The 22,315-nt window shown below is 37.3% G+C and overlaps 3 protein-coding genes across 3 annotated transcripts; all 3 read left to right on the top strand.

Annotated features, from left to right (window-relative positions):
- Window positions 1-136: 136 nt before the first annotated feature.
- Window positions 137-1,000, top strand: LOC148103648 (uncharacterized). The gene has a single exon (XM_087839176.1). The coding sequence runs from the start codon at window positions 137-139 to the stop codon at window positions 998-1,000; it is 864 nt and encodes a 287-aa protein (XP_087695302.1).
- A 9,288-nt stretch (window positions 1,001-10,288) lies between these two features.
- Window positions 10,289-11,155, top strand: LOC148103647 (uncharacterized). Its single transcript, XM_087839175.1, has one exon. It carries the CDS (start codon window positions 10,289-10,291, stop codon window positions 11,153-11,155), a length of 867 nt encoding a protein of 288 aa, XP_087695301.1.
- Window positions 11,156-17,767: 6,612 nt separating this feature from the next.
- On the top strand, window positions 17,768-18,631 carry LOC148103646 (uncharacterized). The gene has a single exon (XM_087839174.1). The coding sequence runs from the start codon at window positions 17,768-17,770 to the stop codon at window positions 18,629-18,631; it is 864 nt and encodes a 287-aa protein (XP_087695300.1).
- Window positions 18,632-22,315: the final 3,684 nt, after the last annotated feature.

The following is a 22,315-nucleotide window of genomic DNA, read 5'->3' as shown; positions in this document are numbered from 1 at the left end:
AAATATTTTGTTTTACATGTAAAATTTCTTCATGAATTTCTCGACTGTCTCTTTCAACCTTCTTCACTCCATCTCACTGCTGTTTTATCCTTCTAATTACTTTTGCTTCCTCAGACCTACAAAGTATACAGAACAAATGTCACGTAACCATACCTCCAGCTATCAACTTGATGACGACTGCTTCAGCTACACAGCTAGCTATAACATGTTCATTGCCATCAGTGCATCAAGAGTCATCCTCCTCCTCCCTCTCTCCACCTTCATCCTCTACCTGGGTCACCAGCAGTGGAAGAAGCACAGCTTTGAAACAGCAAGCCACTCTGACAACTTCACCTACCACATGGCTGCCATGGAGCTGATTTGGGTCCTGGGGTTATTTTGTAACTTCATTGCCTTACACACTAATAACCCAGTGATGAAAACAGCAGGCTCTGTTGGTTCTTTAATTACTTGCTATGGAGAGACTCTTTTTCATGTCTTGACCTGTGCAGAATGCCACCTGGCTGTTGTCCACCCAATAATCTACCTGAGTCTTAAAAATGCCCGTGGCGTCAGGATTAGAAACATCAGCATTGGCTGTGCTTGGCTGTTGTGCTTTGGACTGATAGGGATCCACAGGGCTTTAACAAGTAACAGCAATCTCATTCTTTTGTTTTTCTTTTTGTCTCTCTCAATAATCCTCACATCCTTTTGCAGCCTCTCTGTTCTCTTTGTGCTGATTCGCCCGGGGCCAGGGAAAACAAGCAGGAAAAGGGACCAATCTGACCAATCAAAGCGCAAAGCTTTGTACACGATTACAGCTATAACCTGTGTACTGTGGCTGTGGTTTTTTGGGCTTCTTATTTCCAAAGCTCTGAGAAAGTCACAATTTCTTAGCAGTAGTGCCAAATGTGTGGCGATGACAAGCGGGGGCTGGTTGAACCTGCCCAGCTCTTTAGTGTTATTTATGCTCTACCTACATAGGGCAGGGAAACTGTCCTCCTGTTTAAAACACCACTGAAGACTAGGATTTAGTATACTGTATCAGACCAACATACAGTGTTGTGTAGTAAGGGCATACGCATATTCAAAACACAAAATATGTATGACTGCATTCCATTACAGTTACTGTTTAAAAAGGTGGTATTCAGGATAATTCAGTTCAATTCATTTTTATTTATATAGCGCCAAATCACAACAGCAGTCGCCTATTTACAGCAGAAAGAAACTGTAAAAACGTGCTACGTGACCACTAGCGACACAGCTATGTTAGCATAATATAAACAAGCTAACTTTTGGAAAGAACAAATGCATACAGCATACATAAATTTATTTTTTTTTAAAGAATATTTATTCAAAACCGACTTCCGGATTTGGGTTGTGACAACGTCTGTGTTGAATGTAGAAGTCCTGTCCGAAGTTTACTCTGATGCCTCTTTCTAAATGTAGAGACAGTACCTGCATGTGTATATGCAAGCGTGCAAAAATTCCAGATAGTCAGATTATCAGCAACAGTATTTTTGTTTCTATCCACTATTATAGAAATTTATCTCATGTAAACAATAACGTGGCGCACAGTGTCACGTCACGTAAAAAAATCTCCACCCTGGCAGGAGTTTTTAAAAGTTTCAGTTTTCAGGACCCAAAACACTAGTGATGTGCGATACCACTGATTTCCTTTCCGATCCGATGCCAAGTAATATTCAGGGTGGTATCGACGATACTGATCCGATACCGATACTTTGTAGAAAAACTTATTTTATTTATTGTATCTCAAATTATAGCTTCATAATGATTACAGGACATCAGATTACTTCTTCTTATCACTTAATAATGCAGAGTTGGTCATATAGAAATAAAAAAACTGAAGTTGTGCCTATTTGAACTCCTTGCCTGCCTGCAGCACTAAAGGACTCCGAGAGACGTCTGTCTCGCCCTAGCAGCACCTGTCCCTCTTCTCCTCTTCAGTTCGCCTCAACATACGCTCGTCATATTCTGTGATATGATTTACTGTGAGGTGTTTGACAAGGTTAGTGATGTTGCCACAACCATACATGCCAACCCTCCCGATTTTTCCGGGAGAATCCCGAATTTCAGTGCCCTCCCGAAAATCTCCCGGAGCCACCATTCTCCCAAATTTCTCCACCCGGACAACAAAATTGAAAAACCATATCGCGGAATTCACAGCGCGGCCAATTCCAGTTTCCACCAATGGCAGCGACTTAGTTTTAATATTACTCTTATTTCTCTTTCTGGGTTGCAAAAAAACGTTTAAAATATTTTCAGGTGAGAATGTAGCTGTGTAAACTTCAAATATCTGAGCCGACCGACACATTGTCTTCAAACCCTCGCGGTCTTTCGCTACTCGGGTTAAACATGATATATAAGTCACTTTGATAACTTAAAAATGTTATTGTTTGGCTCTTTCAGTGTTTTATTTGTTCGTGAGTAAATCGGTTTGGCTGAGATTAAAGTTATTAGATTAGATTAAATTAAATGTAACTTTATTAATCCCTCGGGAGGGTTCCCCCGGGGTTTTCACACAGCTGAATAAACGTCAAACAGAAAACGAATTAAACAAAGTGTGAGACGGTCCAGAGTTTAAGTCAGCGCCCAGATATATTTTAGATAACAAGGAGCAGACGGCAGTTTCACTCCACTGAGGGAGCTCGTGACGTACTACCCGGCTTTCTTTAGACCGCGAAGGCCGGGTCCTCAGGTGGAAGCAGCCTCTGAATTCGGACACCCCCGCTGGGATCGGCCCCAGCCAATAATAACGGTGACATTTAACGTATTTTATTCGATAAATAAACCCTGTAAAATGTATTTATCACCCCCCCCCCTCCCCAACAGCCCTTTTGAATGTCTCCCTAATTCTGAGGTCTCAAGGTTGGCAAGTATGGCCACAACACCTTACTTTTTGCCACATGTATCGCAAACTACGTCTCAGCTGTTTGTGGAGGTAAAATACGTTCACACATGACTCCAGTTACGCTCAGCCATTGTTGTGAGTGCGCACGGCACGCCAGGGGGCTGCAAGACATTTGTACAGCCGTATTTCGCACATGACTATGAAAGGCGGAAGAGGAAGTAGTTCCTTTGAATGTAGACAATCCGAATGTTATAGTTTCTTTCCACTGTGTTTCTGTTAATGATAAACTACAATTTACCCTAAATTACTAAAATATCGATATTTTAATGTGAGAATCGATTCTAGAACATAAATGATTGGTATCGGAGGAATCGATATTTCAGGATCGATCCGCACATCACTTCAAAACACAGTTTACTTGTGGACCAAAGGCCCAAATGCATAGAAAAATCCACATTTTCAAAAAATACACCTGTATGTGTGGACGTAGTCTAAATGTTACAAGTTTTTAATGGATCAGATTCAGTGTTTGATGCATGCTCAGTCATCCAGGTAAGTAAATCTCCAAAAGTTGATTCAGTTCATCTGTACGTAGCGTTTCACTACGCTACGCTATGTCCAGATGAACAGACTCAACTTTTGGAGATCAGGTTCAGCTTTCCTTCCCAGACGGCCTCTGTGGGCAGCGTTTTGGAAGTTTTCCATTAAATGAAGCCTACAGACAAGCTGTGAGCAGTAGCTAACATTGTTTAATCAAAACAAAGAACAGAAAACCAAGCTTGGTGGAGAGCCTGCATGATCGCGGGGCAGACGGTCAGCAGAGGTCCACCCTGAGCCTAGCATTGCTCTCAGTTAAATACCTTCTTCAGGAACAAAAGACACTACACAGCTGTTTCACACCTTAAGGTTCACACTCACCTTACCTCCATGACCTCCCACTCCACTGCTGTAAGTCCCCCTCAGTGGTGTTACAGGGGCAGGTGGATGAAGATCTTCCGCTTTTGTAATGAGATCTTCTGTGACTGCCCCCTCATCATGTATGAGACACCCTCATGGACTTTAGAGGAGAACTCCAGTTGTAATTTTCACCACCATCTCCCCATCAGTGATGGCTGCCACCTTGGTTTTTTTTGTTATGAGTGATTTAGCCACTCCATCTTGTAGGTCCCAGCTGATCACCCTTACCTGGTCGTGCATTTTCAGCACCCGGATGTGCATGGTTGGGGACCGGAAGTAAGGCGTCTCTGGCCTGTTGGCAATTAACTTCATTAAGGCCATTCTGAAAAAAAGCAACACAAATACATTAACAGGTTAATATATTTCTGCTGGATCCAGTTCTGGGATAATATAGTAACGCCTGTTACTTTCATGTTGTCATTTGATGTGAAACAAACACATCATTAACTTCTGTGTGTTTCTGAGGTTCCTGCTTGAAATTTACACACCCGAAATCTTTACAAATTTTCTCTAAAAATACAAATTACCTTTACAAAATGTTGGTCTCAAAATGAACTTATAACTTATGAGCCTTCATCAAATATATACAAATATCACAGCACATGTAAGTCTGTCCAACTCACTCTGGATTGGTGATGGGATTTCCGACTCTTTTTAGAGAACCAGCTGTTTCGGCTCGGCTCTCTAAAAAGAGCCGCCTCAAATTCCAAATCACGTTTCTAGCATTAATATTCCAGAGTCCATTGTGATAAATGTTGATATTTTTGCAAAGGTTGCATTTAACGTTTTTACTTGAGTTATCATACAGTTGCAGTCGCTTTAAATGAATGATAAAATAACTGCCTCTAATAACTCTGTTAAATGAAGCCATATATAGTTTTGGCAGCATGCGGCTGGTGTTAATTACTAACCACAAGCTTAAACTTTCTTTTTAAAGACTTGCATGATTAAAACATGAAACGGTGGCAAACCACATTTACACTTTCACTTACCGGGTACAGATTCTGTGTTTTTGTTCGTGTTGCTGGAAGCTGTCACACTCAAAGTGGTCTGAGTGAGCTTTCTTCTTTTCTTTGGTGGGGGTCAGTCATAGCCCAGATAAAGCTCCGGGTCTAGGTGTAGCTCTGTTGGCTTTTTACCGATAAAATGAAAGGAGCAAACATAAACTCTCTTTGGAGGGTGTTTGAGTCTTAAAGCTGCCAGCCACGCTAGTTTCCGATCCTCCTTCAGAGTGCAGTGCGTAGGGCGGTGGGCACGGACAGGCCTTTCGAAGTTGTTGATGCTCATGGCAAAATGTTTCTAACGTGTTTTCCTCTCCTGCATTTCCATTAGTAGTAGTAGAAGTACATGTAGTAGAATAAATAGTAGTAGTAGTAGCTGTTAGTAGTAGTTAGAGTTGGGAACAGTTGAGAACTGGTTCCCAGTAGTCCAGTTCCTTGGAATTGTCCAGGAGAAGGAGGTGGTGCAAAGTTTTCTACACCGTCACAACTATGTGTGGTTGTGCTTTGTGGAGCTTCTGGTTTCCAAAGCGATGTCAAGCTGAGCGACAAAGGTGGGCAGTGGAAGTGAGTGGAGGGTTGTTCAATCTGCCCAGCTGTTTGGTGTTCCCTCCCCTGCACTTGCACAAGGCAGTAGAACTGGATATCTATTACTGATACTGACAGGGTGATGTATGAAGAAGAAATGAGTAAAAATGATAAACATTAGTGATGTGCGGATCAATACTGAAGTATCGATTCCTGCGATACCAATCATTTATGTTCTAGAATCGATTCTCATATTAAAATATTGATATTTTAGTAATTTAGGGTAAATTTGTAGTTTATCATGAACAGGAACAGAGTGGAAAGAAACTATAACATTTGGAGGGTTGGAAATGATACAGTTGGAAGGAACTACTTCCTCTTCCGCCTTTAATAGTCATGTGCGAAATACAGCTGTATAATGTGTAGCAGCCTCTGGCGTGTGCACTCACAACAATGGCTGAGCGTGATTGGAGTCATGTGCGGACGTGTTTTACCTCCACAAACAGCCGAGACGTGGTTTGCGATACATGTGGCAAGAAAGTGAGGTGTTGTGGCAACGCCATTTACCTCGTCAAACACCTCAGAGTCAATCATATCACAGAATATGAGGAGCTTATGTGGAGGCGAACTGAAGACGAGGAGAGGGACAGGTGCTGCTAGGGCAAGACAGACGTCTCTCACAGAGTCCTTTAGTGCTGCAGACAGGCAACATGCTCAAATGGCACACAACTTCAGTTTTCTGTATGATAATTCTGCATTATTAAGTGATAAGAACAGGTAATGTGACGTCCTGTAATCATTATGAAGCTATAATTTGAGACCCAATAAAAGATACAGTTAAAAAAAAAGTTTTTGTACAAAGTATCGATATCGGATCGGAAAGCAAATCAGTGGTATCGCACATCACTAATAAACATACTGTGATGGACCGAGCAGTGAAGGAAACTTAGGCACAGGTTAAAGTCCAAAAAAAAGATTTTTTATTTAACCCAAAAAAACATAATTGGTTAAATCATGCAAAAAGAATCAAAATCTTGGGCCCATAAAAGAGGTCAAAATAACAAAACTCTACTCAAAGTTGACAACACTACTGATAACTCAAACAAACTGACCTAACTTAACGAGACAAAGGGGAAACTTAAATAGTGGCTGATCAGCCCACAAAAACAGGAGAAGGGGTAAAATACACAAAACCCAACTAAACCAAACATAATGAACTCCAATTCCCCCCCATGGTCCCGAGTTATGGCATGAACCAATTTGCAGTCTTCCTTTAAAGCTCACTCCGCCCCTTTTCCACCTCTTGGCTCCTTAATCAAGGGACTGGAACAGCTGCAACAAAGGTAACTCAGAAAACAAAAGATTAATCAATACATAACAGTGTAATCTAAAATGTGCGCACTTATTTTAGAATGCAGTGTTATGTGGATATGTGAATGAATTCTAAACCAAAACCAGTTATTTATTGTCCTGTAAACTAATTTCTATATTTAAAGAAAGACAAATGTGAATGTGATGTTACTTATAAGCCTCTACACTAACATGGTGGGTATTACCACTGTGTGGCTGTAAGTGCAGCCATCACACATACAGAGAGCTAATTCAAAAAATGGTGCGGCAAGGTAATCCCTTGCCCCACCTGGTGGCATCAGATGGTCCAAAACATAATGTTAACTAATCTTAAGTGACCAGATCAATAATCCAGAAGTTTACCTGACTGAATGCTATACTTATTAAAAAGTGTTTCTTTAATCGTTTGAGCAGTGGGTGACAGGTCTTTTGACAGTGGCTATGTGTGGCATCACAGACAACTAACCAAGAGGAGGGTTATGTGGAACAGAGTAGGCAAATTGCTTGAAAATGTTGAAAACCTTCATTTGCAAATACAGTAGAGTAGTTTTTTTTTTCATCTAGAACTTAATGTCTTTGACTGTAGATCGACAGGTTAGTTTTTAATTATTTTTAATTTGATTAATATTATAACTCATGAGTCCCAAACAAGATGTCTTCATAGCACAGTCCTCACTATTTAAATTGCTCCTTAGAAAGACAGCACTGAGGACAAAAACAAAGCAAACAAATGATGTTTTGACTCAATGGCAATTAGATTTGAATACTGCATTCAAATGTCCATGTAAAGTGAACAACTTACCATTGGACAAAATGTCCAACAATCACAATAAAATCACAATAAAAAATAAAGTAGCTGAACATCCCTTACCGAAAGTAGCACAATAATTCTTTGTTTTCTGTAAATAAAATCAAACACATACTGTAGCAACCCACACTGTTTATCCAACGTGCATAAAAAAAAGAAGAAAAAGCTATGTGTGTACTTAGGAGTTGAATAATGTTGCACAGAGTTCAGGTACAGCTTAAGATAGACTGCATGATAAGGAAGCACTATCCTCTAGACAGGAAAAAAGAGCGAGATTTGCTGTTGAATGAAGAAGGTACAGGAATTTATTGAAAAGAAAAGGTGAGCAAAGAAAATGTGGAATAATCAATTCAAAAAGAAGAAAAAATGGTAAATGGTGCCTCAGGGTTGAGTACTACGTTTTTTTTGGATGTCACCACTGATAGGTTTGTAGTTTGAACCTATTCGCTGGAACGTTCAAGACAATTTAATTACACAGCAAATGCAAGACACAAGTAGGCAAAGTTCTTCGTGTTACTCATGCATGAGGGAGAGGACCACGACAAGCGCCGTTCCTTCGCTTGACCCCAGTCGCTCTCGTCCGCTCCCCCGTAACACTGCTCTTTTATTGAGGTTACATGAATATATATAGGTTCATTAACATATGACGTCTACATACACACAAAGAGTACCTTGCCTGTGCGTTGTGTAAGTGTGTGTGTGTGTGTGTGTTGGGGGGTGACCCTATAAAGACTTCCCTAAACCTGCTGGTCTGGAAGTCCAGCAGTTCATCTAAACAAAAGGCACTTAGACTAAAACAGATACGTTTATCCTACCATAAAACAATAAGAGAAGGTACGACCTCTCCCGTGCTCTCAGGATGTTGGTGTGAATGCAAGAACATTCTGGAATGCACACAAAGTCTTTGCAGACTATTAAGGATCAACCCTCTACCAACATGACATTGATTATACAACTCTAAGCATATATGAGTAGATATTTCTAAGCATAAATGACAATCAACAATATAAATCTAACAACCACCACTAAATCATTTGATCATGACAGAAATGTGTCAGAAACTATTGGCACCATTTTTCTGATTCATTGCAAAACATATAGTTGCATTATGGTTTTTCTGTAATTCAGTACTTCTATTTTTATAATTAACTCCCAAAGTTGGTTCAATATTTTACTAATCCAGCAAATAATAGTGGCAACTGGGTAACAACTGGTTTGCATAACAACATTATAAATCACATAAATGAGATGTCATTTCTCTAAGACCTATGTACATTCTTAATACATTAATGCTGCTTTACCTTAGTGAACACCTGCTTGTTTGTTTGTTTTTTTCTGTACAGGACATTTGAATCCTGCCAAATGTAATAAATTGAAAGAATGAAGAATAGCTTTTTATATGGAAATGAGCTGAATCCATGAAGAAAGAGTGGACAGTTGTTGTGAACAGTATTCACTGAGTTTGCAGCCAACAAGGTAGGTGATGCCTAATAGATTTTTAAATATCCTTCTTTACATAAATGTTTTTTTTACTTTGGTGACTTTGGTTTATTCAAGCAGCAAATACAAATGATTTCATTACATTTCCTTAGTTAAAGTGGTAAAATTATATTTGCTTACCTGTTTTATATCATCTACTGCCTGTACTACTACTGTATTATCCTGCATACCATTTGAACTACAGATTCAAAAGAATTACCAAAGACAAAATTGGTAAGGTGGTAGCAATAAAGAGAGCAAAAGTTCAGTTAATTATTATTATTATCTATTTAATGTAAAAGAAAAAAAAATAGTGGGCAGCTATTTCGATTGGTTTGCATCATGAAAAGACATCCAGACAATGTCCACATACGAATATTACTAGAAGCCTATTTATGCTATCTACATGTCTCCAAATGTAACTGTTCTCATTTATGTCATGGTAAACATTCCTGGATAAGGTTTGGAATAATTATAAACTATTATGAAGCGTATAAAGTGGGACTAATGTGGGTTTATGGCAGGTGAATGAATCATAAGTTCTGATGTAACAATGCAGGACACAAAAATGATAAATAAGTCACATAATAGTTTCTATTTTGAGCTCCAGCAGATTTTTTTAAGGTTTTTTTTTAAGGTTTTTTGTGTATTTTACTGTTATAGTTTCTCTATTAGGTTCCCATATGGAAAATAAATAGTAAAAACGTATAAAAGACTTGCATAAGATGTGGCCTACTTCATATAGTGAATCATATAAAACTTATATGATTTACTCATGAAAGTGGCCACTTTCTCATTACTTTCATATATTGTTTTAGTAAGTATCCAAAACATACAAGTTTCATTTATATAATTTTTCAAGGGATCTTATATCTGTTTTCACTCTTGTATGCTTTTCATACAAGTTTCACACAAGACAAATACAAACTTTATAAGCTTTATATATATCTTTTCCATATGGTTAATACAGCTACAAGGAGGAATTTGCTCTTAAAAGAGAACAGTGAGTCAGTTGAAGGTTAATTTAATAGTTCATGACACTGAACTCACCTATTTTTTTGTCAAAGCTTTTATACAGAACCACCTGAGGGACATGCAAAGCGTGAATTGATTTGTCATGTTAGAAATTGTTGACAAAAACTAACAAAGGAAGAAAATGATACAAAATGAAACACTGGTTGGTCCCAATCTTCACCACTGTGCCACCTTTCACAGATTAACTTAAAGTACAATTACAATAAAACCCGAACAACAGTTATCCCCAATCCTTACTTTGTGTTTATCTTATTTTCCTTATTTTTCCATCTAACAGCAGATATGTCTGTCAACTCTTCATCCGCCTACAACAATGTTCTGGATGACAGCTGCTCGACAGTTAATTTTTACATAAACATTGGCCTTGATTTATTGAAAGTCATTCTCATCCTCCCTCTCTGCACCTTGGTCCTCTGCGTGGCTCACCAACGATGGAGGCAGCAGCGCTCCTATAAAACTGCAAGTCACGCCGACATCATCACTTATCACATGGTTGTCATCGAGCCGATCTGGATCTTGGGGGGTTTCTGTTATTTAAGTGGCATATACACTAATGACTCATTAATGAAAACAGTAGGACTAAACGTCCGTTACACCACTTGCTATGCAGGGGTATTTTTACACCTCCTGACTTGTATAGAGCGTTACCTGGCTGTTGTTCACCCCATCACTTACTTGGGTCTAAGAAATGCCCGTGGGGCCAGGATAAGGAACATCAGCATTGGCTGTACTTGGCTGCTAAGCTTGGGAATGATCTTAGTTAGAGTTCTATATATGCCTAATAACATCATCATCCAGCAATGTGTTTTGGTAATTTCAGTCATAATCATATCTTCCTGCAGCATATCTGTTCTTTATGTTTTGATTTGCTCAGGGCCAGGAGACAGAGTCAGAGAAAAGGAGTTGGTCAACCAAACAAAGCAGAGAGCTTTCTACACCATCACATTTATATTAGGCATGTTCTGGTTGTGGCTTGTAGGGCTATTTGTTAACATTACAGTGAGCCAACATCCTCAGCTGAATAGCAATATCAAGTGTGTGCTAGATTTGTTTCTAAGCCTGTTCAACTTGCCAAGTCATTTGGTTCTGCCTCTCCTTTATCTACAAAGGGCAGGAAAACTCACATGTTGCATTCATAAAAATAAGTGAACATGAGGGTTAACTTGAGGATAATCGATTTGCATATGCACCACTATAGTCTTACATATTTTATAAATTGCTTTTAAGATGAGAAAATTTGTTATCTGCTCTATACCAGCACTCGCAACAGTAGAATCTGGATTTTCCCACTTTATATTTTGTTTTATTTGTCTCAAAATAACTTTATTGCAATATTATATTTATAGTTATTTGAACAACTACTGCAGTGCTGCATATGGATAGATCTGAATATACAGGTTTGCTAGGAAAAAGTGGCACCTTCCTCAATTATTCTATCAGCGAGGTCATTCATTTCTATGTAAAGAACTTGAGACTTAATTTATTTGAAAGCCAAAGGACTTTGTTCAGAAAAAGAACCTACTAACCTCATCAAACGGTTGGCTCGCAACACAGGAAAGACTTCAAGACAAACTCTACAAAAAGACAAGGCCTAACACTGACACAGTATAGTGTTTGGGTAGGCAATTTTATGTAATAAAGATTGTCTGGCCAAACAGGAACCATGTTGACAAATTTGACCATCATTACTTAACATACATGCAAATGCTAGCATTGCAAGATATCTGATGTGGCAAAGTACTGTCTTAAGTGTAGCACATGTAATACTGTGTTCTAAGTACTCAGGTGTCAAAACTCAGTTGTGACGTCACAAATTAGTTTTGGTTATTATTAAGGTAACAAAAAAGAAAAAGGCCTGTATTTGTATAGCGCTTTACTAGTCCCTAAGGACCCCAAAGCGCTTTACACAACCAATTCAATTTTATTTATATAGCGCCAAATCACAACAAACGTCACCTCAAGGCGCTTCATATTGTACAGTAGTTACAGAGAAAAACCCAACAATCATATGACCCCCTATGAGCAAGCACTTTGGCGACAGTGGGAAGGAAAAACTCCCTTTTAACAGGAAGAAACCTCCGGCAGAACCAGGCTCAGGGAGGGGCGGCCATCTGCTGCGACCGGTTGGGGTGAGAGAAGGAAGACAGGATAAAGACATGCTGTGGAAGAGAGACAGAGAATAATAACAGATATGATTCAATACAGAGAGGTCTGTTAACACATAGTGAGTAAGAAAGGTGACTGGAAAGGAAAAACCTCAATGCATCAGTCATCCACACATTCACACGCTGGTGATGGCAGCTACATTGTAGCCACAGCCACCCTGAGGCGCACTGACAGAGGCGAGGCTGCTGGACACTGGCACCACCGGGCCCTCTGACCACCATCAGTAGGCAACAGGTGAAGTGTCTTGCCCAAGGACACAACGACCAAGACTGTCCAAGCCGGGGCTCAAACTGGCAACCTTCCAATTACAAGGCGAACTCCCAACTCTCGAGCCACGATCGCCCCTGGCTCAAGGTAGACCAATGCAGGTATCACCAGCAATACAGGATAGTGCTTTTTTATGGCTTATTTAGTGAGTCAAAAATGCACAAAATTGACAGTAGAGATTAACATTTTACAGTTTAGATTTTACTTTAGGTGGCACCACGTGATTAGCAGTAATCAGCAGCTAGGAAAATTGATTGATGATTTTATTGTGTCTGTTTTGGGTTGGGCCTGGGGGCTAATTAAACTAATTAAAAACTCTAATTTAAATTGATTTGATCTTATGTTTGTCTAAGACTGATTTCTTTTTTTTAATCTAGCATTGTAGACAGATGTGGGTGTACAGGAGATTCTCATAGCAGCAAATATACTAAATCACAAGAAGATCTGAATACTGTAATTAAATAGTGTCTGTGTTATTGGTACTGTTCTGTAATGTGTAGTATAATAAATTGTTGTAATTATATTTTGGAGAAATAATGTGATTGCATGTATGAATAACTTAACAAAAGAAGATGAATATTGTAAACAGTCTGTTTGTTATCACATGAAATATGCCTTTTAAATAAACTTGGTTTTATCGCGTGAAACTTGGTGATTAAACACACCTGCTTCTGTCCCATGTCAGCAAGAGAGCAAAAAATTTGCCTGTTGAAATTCACCATGAAAGTATCCAAAAATCATTGCCAGTTTTGCATGAACTCATCCCTGCTCATCACATGCTCTGCAAATAAGGACATGTCATAAATTCAAATAAAGTGCAAGTCCAAACTATGGGCAGAAATCTGTGCCATCAGAAACTGAATTTGAATAGGTTAAATTCGAATTTGAATTGCTATGATTGAATCTGAATTGTAACTTGAATAAATGCTTTTACAAACTGAATATGAATTAGCCTAATTTGAAATTCAATTTATTGGTTTGAAAATGATCATCACTAAACTGAAAATGAATTTTATATTTTGAAAATGAATTTATTTGCTTTGAAACTGTTGCTTTTATAAAAATAAGTGAATGCGAGGGTTAACTTGAGGATGATAGATTGCATATGCACTACTATGGTGGTGGTCAGAGGGCCCGGTGGCGCCAGTGTCCGGCAGCCTCGCCTCTGTCAGTGCGCCTCAGGGCAGCTGTGGCTACAATGTAGCAGTGTGTGTGTGTGTGAATGTGTGGATGACTGAATGTAGTGTAAAGCACTTTGGGGTCTTTAGGGACAAAGTAAAGTGCTATACAAATACAGGCCATTTACTATTTATCATACTATAGTCTTACATATTTAAAAATATAGATTTTTGCATGAAATTATTTTTTATCTACTCCATAACAGCAGTAATTGCATCTGTATTTTTCCACTTTATTTCTTTTTTTGGATGGTGAAACTGATTCATTATTTAATGGTGGTGTGGACGAAGGGGGCCGGAGTGTCATGGTCCGGAGTCTGTGGACTCAGTGTTTATGTTTAACCCTTTAAGACCTACCATAGAACCAAGTCCGCCTGAGCTTATATTATATTTTTACATGCTGTAGAGCCATTTTTGGGAGCATTTCAAGTTGCTATACATCAATACAACCATTACAGCCTAAATTTTAATAATATGTATGCATTAAGTGCATAGCAATTACGTAAATTGCAAAAAAGTGCAATAAACTACAAAAAAATTGAAAATCGTTTTTGTTTTTTAACATATATTTCTAGTTAGAGAAATTTAAGAGGCTTATCCCTCAAAACTGTAAATACAAAAAAGTTGCACAAAATAGTTTCCCACCAGAGGAAATTTATTTTGAGTGTCTTCATAGTTTTAGTTTTGAAATACACCAATTTCTATACACTGCAGGAAAAACGAAAATAAATATTATAGTGCAAATTTGCAAAAAAGCAGCATATGCATCAAAATAAACTATTTCCAGCAGTGCAATATGAGTCCTAAGCATCCCAGAAACGACTCAGAAAGTCATAAAGTCAAACATAACTTTTAAAAACACCAGTATAGGCTTATGAGGCCTTGATGGTAAAAAACTACATTTCTGCGAAAATGACGTCACTTCCGGTTTCGGGCAGGTCATGGCAGACATGCGAAAGTTCGCACTGATGTCTATTCCAACTAGGAAGTGTTATGAACAGCTGATCGGATCGACAAAGCGTGTTTCTGGAATATTATGTTTTTGTTGCTGCAAGTGCTTTTTATGCAGTTTTTGCAAAGCTATATGTGGAAGGAAACTGTGACCGAGGACAAGCTGATGGCATAAGATGTAAGTACAACTCCTCTGGTTTCATATGCAAAAAAAATTATTGCGCTAGCTGACGTGGTTGCAGAGCTACCGGGATTTAAAAATAGTTACGCAAAACGGAGCGTGCAGCTCTGACCGGGGGTTAAGTTTATTAATCTTCTGTGGTTTTGTTTATTTTGGGTTGTTTTTTATGATTATCCCTAGAGTTTCATGTCCTTTGTACTCTCATGTTCCACGTTCCTTTGATCTGTCTCCCCAGTCTGTGTCAGTGTTGCCAACTCCTCAGTAAGGAAAATCGCTATTGGTTGTCCTAAAAGTCGCTAGAAGTCGCTAAATGACGTCATCACCTAATTTGCATAATTGGTCATGCTAATGTAATTGTAACCTACGCTGCTGGAGAGAGAAATAACATCGTGGACGAGACATAAAGTGAGCAAAAAACGTCCTAAATGCATTTAGAATTAATTTAGAACTACAAATTAAATTTCTTTTAGCAATTATTGTTTTTTGTAATGTCTTTCACGTCTTTTTTTAGAAAAAAAGTTGCTAGGGGATCTGAAAACTCGCTAAATATAGCGACAAAGTCGCTAAGTTGGCAACACTGGTCTGTGTTAAGTTTTCATGTGTAGAGTTCAGTCGGTGTGTTTCCTGTTTTATTTTGAAGGTCCGCCTCTCTTGTCAGTGTTTCTAATTTCGCTTCCTTTTGTCTCGTTATGTTCAATTATTCCCAGTTGTGTCTCCCTCATGTCTCCCATTCCCTGATTGCCCTATGTGTATTTAAGCCCTGTGTTTTCTGATGTGCGTTGCTGGTTTGTCTGTATGGTTCCCTTGCATCTCCGTTTGTGTCTCAAGGTGTCAGGTTTGTTTTCTTCGTAGTTTTCCCAGTCTAGGTTTAGTAAGTTCTGTTCTCGCCACCCCTGCCTTTTGTTGTATGTCATCCTCCTCAATAAAGCTCGCTCACATCAGCAGTGCCTGCATCTTGGGTCCTTTAATAATTCCCACACGGCTTGCCTCGCAAACCGTGACAAGGAGGTTACTTTTTCACATAGGACATAGGTTTGATTAGCATTTAATAAATGAAGTCATCATTTAAAAACTCTAAGTTATATGTATTCAGCTTTTTTTTTTTGTCTGAGACACATACTTGTTTACTTTAGACAAACGAGTTCTGGCGTCACATAAAAGTCAAATTTTTTATTATACTCTGTTAATGATGGGTAAACATATTTAGAATGACAAGAAGATTTGAATACTGTATTCAGATCATGTCTGTACAATGTTTACATGCTTAGAAAAATACATTGTTGCAATTATATCCTTGTCAAATTAATGTGATTAAATGTATGATTAACTGAACCAGAAAAGATGTATATTGTAAACAGTCAGTCTGCTGTTATCACATGAACATGCCCTTTAAATAAACTTGTTTTTATCGCGTGAAACTTGGTGATTAAACACACCTTTTTTTGTGTCAGCAAGAGAGCAAATATTTGCCTGTTGAAATTTACCGTGAAAGTATCCAAAAATCTTTGCCAGTTTTGCATGAACTCATCCCTGCTCATCACATGCTCTGCAAATAAGGACATGGCATAAATTCAAATAAAAGTCCAAGCCACTCAGTAAGTTCTCAGACTCAGGTGAAAATCCATCAGAGAAACATCAACACGAAACAATTCTTCTAACAAGGTACAGTATTTTTAAAAGCTTGTTTCTCTTGTTAATTTTACTGATGCTGTTGAAAGGACTACAAACGTATCAGCGCTTACAAATTTTCAGATACTTTTAAACATTTTTTATATTTTTTGTTTAATTGACAAAACTCACTCATTCCTACCAAAAAGTGGTTAGTATAATGAAGTGATAAGTAAGATGTAAGTATAATTCAGTGATACTGCTTCCAGTATAATCGTCAGTCACAGTCGTTGTGTCCTTGGGTAAGACACTTCACCTACTGCCTACTGGTGTTGGCCAGAGGGGCCGATGGTGCGATATGGCAGCCTCGCTTCTGTCAGTCTGCCCCAGGGCAGCTGTGGCTACAACTGTAGCTGCCTCCACCAGTGTGTGAATGTGAGAGTGAATGAATAGTGGAATTGTAAAGCACTTTGAGGGTCTCAAAAAGCGCTGTATAAATGCAATCCATCATCATTATTATTATTATTATTATTATTATTGAATTCATGTTGTTTAGTTTAGTTTAGTTCACTTCTCAAGATATGGCTCCTTATTGACAAAACTGCAATTGCAACTTACACAGATGAAATGATCTGATAAAATGCATTACTTAATGGTATTAAAAGACCATAATTTAAGCCAACGAACACTGTCCTTTTTGTGAACTAGCTAATATATTGCACAATTGTTGTGCAATCTAATAAACTTTTATTTGTGAATTAGATTTAAATTAATTAGATTAAATTAATTAGAACACAATGAAATAACATTCACTAATTTTAAAACAGTCAAAATGTTACTTATATTAATGGTTTTCATGGATCATTGCAAATCAGTATTTTGGTCGAATATGAAGGTAAAACAAACACAACATGTATACAACAAGTAAGTATAACGCAAAAGCAAAAAAAAAAACTTGTTATCATAGATAATTTTTAGCCATCGAGCGTTTCACCTCTAGATGCGTTGAGTTTTGACGCAGCTTCTAGTTTGTTTTTTTTTCTTTTAGTGTTGTTACTATTAAGGATATCAAATGATTGGTTTCCTTATATTTAAGTTTGCAGGATTTTTAAGGGTAGTTATCTAAAATAAACCAACCCCTAACTTTGATTTCTCACCTGTCCTTCTTTATCAGTTATTGTATAAACTTAATATCAGTTAACATGAGATTTTTTGTTTTCATTCTTTTGTTTTTAAATACAGTGCCATGATATATTGCTGGATTTCTTGAATGCTGCAGTTAAATTTACTGTAAATGACTGAAAAGAGACTGAAACACATGTAGAATATGTTGTTTCAGTCTCGTTTTTGTTCACACACTTACTCTCTTATTACTTTTATCTCCTACGACTTTCAACGTATACAGCGGAAATGTTTTCCAACTCCTCCAATGTCACCTCCAACAATACTCTGGTCTACAACTGTTCCACATTCATTTTTTACTCCAGAACTATTGTCTCTGCATTGAGAATCATCTTCCTCCTCCCTCTGTGCAGCGTTGTCCTTTATCTTGGTCGCCAACAATGGCGGCTGAAGCGCTCCTTCAACACAGCAAGCCACTCTGACATCTTCACCTACCACGTGGCTGCCATGGAGCTGATTTGGGGTTTGGGGATTTTTATTCAGCATGGTGGCATATACACGTCTCAGACAGTGATTCAAAAAGTGGGATTTTTTGTTTGTTGGTGTACGTACTATGGAGAGATTATTTTTCATGTCCTGACCTGTGTAGACCGTTACTTGGCTGTTGTTCACCCCATCATTTACCTGGGATTAAGAAATGCCCGTGGGGCCAGGATCAGAAACATTAACACTGGTTGTTCTTGGATTCTTTGTTTTGGACTTGCAGCTATATATACAATTAACAATAGCATCATAATGTTGTTTTGCTTTTTAGTTTTGTGTTTACTACTCATATCTTTCTGCAGTCTCTCTGTACTCTGGGTTCTGATTCGCCCAGGCCCAGGTCAGCAACATGGAGAAAAGGAGAAGCATAACCAGTCAAAGGTTAAAGCTTTCTACAACATTACAGCTATCACCTGTGTTGTTTGGTTGTGGTTTCTGGGGATCTTTGGTTATATAACTATGGACAACTCACCTTTGCTAAGCAGCACTGTAAGGTGTGCAGTGCAAATGAGTGCAGTCTGGTTTAATCTGCCCAGCAGTTTGGTGTTACCTCTGCTGTATCTGCACAAGATAGGAAAACTCTCATGTTGCTTGTATAACAATGAATAAAGGTGTAAAGGCGTTAATGAGAATATCAGAACAACATTTATTGCTTATTTTTGGTTCTTTTACAAAAAAAAATATTCTTTTATTTTTTAATATCACTTTTTCACTTGAAGGCAAAAATAAAATAAATGGGAATTAACAGTGGTGAATGAGTAATTGCATCACTTTGAAAATTTGTACTAAATCACAAATAATTCACAAGATACGGTTAAACTAGTTCATGTGTCAGTCTCTCTTTTCACATCCGCCTTCCTCCTCCTTATTTTTGGGGATATTGTCCCATACTTGTTTAATGTTTAATTTGAGCTGCTTGGTAGTCCTGGGTGTCATAGCTCTCTTTACATGATGTGCCAAATGTTTTCAGTTGGTAAAAGGTCTGGACTACAGGCAGGACTGTCCAGCACCCAAATTCTTCTCCTGTGATGCCAGACTATTATATATGACAGTATACAGTTTAGGCATCATCTGGGAGCTTACGATGCTCTAAAATCTATAAGGATCCTTCAGCAATGATGGTGCCTTTCCAGATGTCCAAGATGTAGTTTCTATGTATTCCCATACCTTTAGTGTTTTTTAAGTACTGAAAAACACCTTTTTCAAGGTGCACTTTTTATACCCATTAGTCAGCTAATGGAAAATGTTTCATTAGCTGTTTTTGTTATTACCACTAACCTTCCCAGCCTTTTGTTGTCCCCATCCCAAGTTTTAAACAACATGTAACTGCCCTCAAACTGAAAATGATGTAATAACTTAAAACCAACAATTCATTTCCTCAATTGAAACATTTAATATGTTTTCTGTGTTCTAATGTTAATAAGTTATGGGTTTATGAGATGTGCAAATCATTGCATTTTGCTTTTATCGATATTTTACACAGCATCACAACCGTTTTTGAATTGGAGTTGTACTTACAAAAGAGACACCTTTTTATTCTGTGCTGGTTTGTTCAAAAGTATATACAACTGCAACCATGACCTTAGTAGCTCTGCAATGATACTAATCTTAAGTTTTGGAGAAAAGAAAACAGAATATTTTATTTTGATAGCAAGAAATTAGGCTTGAGGAGTTTACGAATGGTGATTGAAACTTCTGGTATTTAGTCAGCTTTTAGATAGTTGCATAGTTGGTATAAGAGGAAACTGATTGATTGTTGCTATGTGATAGCAATGGTGTCAGGTAAACCTGCCCAGCAATTATATATCTTATCTTATATATCAATTTATCTTATATAACAATTTCAAATGCCCCATACACTGACACTTTGTATGTCAATTGACTGGTTATGAGTCCGTTCAACAGTCACATGCCAAAGGGCAGGTATAACTAAGTTATAGCTAAATGGACACTTTTTTTAGTAAAATGTTGAAACTCAGTAGAAGAAAAAAATATGGATCTGAATAACATCCAGAAGTCTCTCTAACAAAAATTATCTTGAAATTGAATTGAATTGGATCTGCAGTCTGGGAAAATCCAGGCAACAGGTCTAATTATATTTGTCTTACCATCCAGCGACATTCACGATTGTAGTAGCTGAGATATGTAAACTATATAAACTATAATATAAACATATAAATATAAACCTTTTTATCCAATAGTGATTTATAGCACAGATTTTGCTTTATGTAGAAATGTTTGGGTTATAAAGTCTTACCCAGAATTTTAACAGGTGTTGAGGTGTTGTAATGTGTAATAGGTTATTTTTAAAGATGGTGGTTTAATGATCACAGTAGAATCTGTAGATGGACGTCTTCTGTCTCCATAGAATTTGTAGGATATTAATTGTATTTATTTAGATATGTTGTGTATTCAATAAGATAAGATAGCTTTCATTTAATTTTAGTGTTTCTTAATCCTTCAGCTCTTTAATAGATGATAAATTGGTTGAATTCCAATCAGATTTCAATAGTGTGTTTAAGTGGTGTCTGTGTAAAATCGACATCTAATAGTGTAATTATTTCAAATTGTAATCAAATGATGTAATATGTGTTCTATGAATCAAATAGATTTTTTTTCCAGCTGTCTGATTAAATATAGTTTTGTGTGACATGTCTTTAGAATCTGTAGATGGACCTCTTCTGTCACACATGTCGGCAGAAAATCAAATCAAATATAAGAGCAGGAATGTGAGAATTTTAAGAATAAATAATATGTGCAAATATAAGATTGAATGTACTTTTCTAGATATGTATACTAATTACATATATATGTATATATTTCTATGTGTTTTTCCGTGCATATAAATGTATATAAAATAAAATATACAGAGGTCAGCAGTTGAATATTGTGCAAATGAAATGTCATATAAGTAGAGTATGGAGTGCATAATGTTGAAGTGAAAGTGAGGTGTCTATGAAGTGTTCAGCAGTCTGTTGGCCAGATGGACCAAAGAGAGAGATTCAACACAGACACTCAAGATACATGAAGTGTATCAATAGAGAGAGTGTCAGTAAAGATAATGCTTGTGAACATGTACAGGTTATGTCATGCACAAGTTAGCCAGCAGCAGGGGCGAGGTTACTGGTCCTTATATACTCGGGGGACCAGAAGACACCCGAGCACTTTGTTTCCTCTGCTTTTTTCTGTCTGTCTCTGGTTTTTCTTTAGTTTCCTTTCCTATGTAACGTCTTGCTATTCATATGATTCAGTGAATTAAACTCTGTTCCAAGAATTCTACTCTTTTCCAAAGGATCTTTTTCAGTTAATTGATATTAATTTGATCTAAAAACGTTGGCTCTCTGCATCTTTGGTGGAATAAGGTTATTATGTTTGCATCAAAACTGGCAAGCACAATGCTGTGTTACACAAAGAAGATTTGTCATACTTGCAGCTCATCATTTATAGAAATTTAATTTAATGTAGTTACTTATTTAAGGTGAAAAGTTTTTTGTTTTGTTTTTTGTTTGTTTGCTGTGTTTTGTTTTATTCTTTGCTTCGAGCCCTATGTACATGAGCTGCATGCTAAAAGATCTTTTGTTAAAAGGGTTGGCATAATAAACACATTTTTTCTAATACTCTATTTTTAAACTTTTTTTTAAAACCTTTTTAAATCACTGTCATAACTATTGCACGAGTTAACTCCTCTAACAGAAACACATCTCTGCTTTATGTTTGTCCTTATCTTGTTTTTGTTTTTTTTAAAGAAATGTGTTCCCCTTAAGTCATATTGACTCTCTGACTTTAAACAGCTTCTGAGTGCTGCGGCAAAGCAAGTTATGTTGTGCGTTATACATTATCTGTGCAATTTTATATTCAACTAAATCATAAAATTTCAGGGTTTTCAGATTAATAAACAAAATGTTAGTTGGTTCTATATAGTTTAATTCATTTATTATTCATAATTTTGGGGTGTGATGCTTTTTTAATTAAATATATTTATTAATGAAATGTTCGAACCATTAACTGCACAACATTTCTTCTGTCGCCTTTTTCAGTTTACATGTTGTTATCAATAAACTGCATGCTTAAAAGATGTTTTGTCTCACCCCTATTTCTTCTTGTTGCATGTGGAAGCTTTACCTGGAACAAGCTCCAACCAGGAAAAATATGATTTTTTTTTTGCCTTTTTTCAAGTGGTCGTAAACTTTTGATTGGGACTATATTAGGAAACTTACATATAGATTAATTCTTTTTTAGCACTTGATCACTTTTAGCATGAAAGGCTGGATGTTAAGTCCTTTTACTCTCTCA

Source organism: Neolamprologus brichardi, chromosome 3, assembly GCF_056152115.1.
Source record: "Neolamprologus brichardi isolate AB-2024 chromosome 3, ASM5615211v1, whole genome shotgun sequence".
Taxonomy (NCBI): domain Eukaryota; kingdom Metazoa; phylum Chordata; class Actinopteri; order Cichliformes; family Cichlidae; genus Neolamprologus; species Neolamprologus brichardi.
The sequence above is the reverse complement of the archived record's forward strand: the minus strand, read 5'-3'. Positions and strand labels throughout refer to the sequence as shown.

What these genes read in the sequence shown, in the direction of transcription:
- LOC148103646 (XM_087839174.1), top strand. Translation starts at nt 17,768, where the DNA reads ATGTTTTCCAACTCCTCCAATGTCACCTCCAACAATACTCTGGTCTAC.
- LOC148103648 (XM_087839176.1), top strand. Translation starts at nt 137, where the DNA reads ATGTCACGTAACCATACCTCCAGCTATCAACTTGATGACGACTGCTTC.
- LOC148103647 (XM_087839175.1), top strand. Translation starts at nt 10,289, where the DNA reads ATGTCTGTCAACTCTTCATCCGCCTACAACAATGTTCTGGATGACAGC.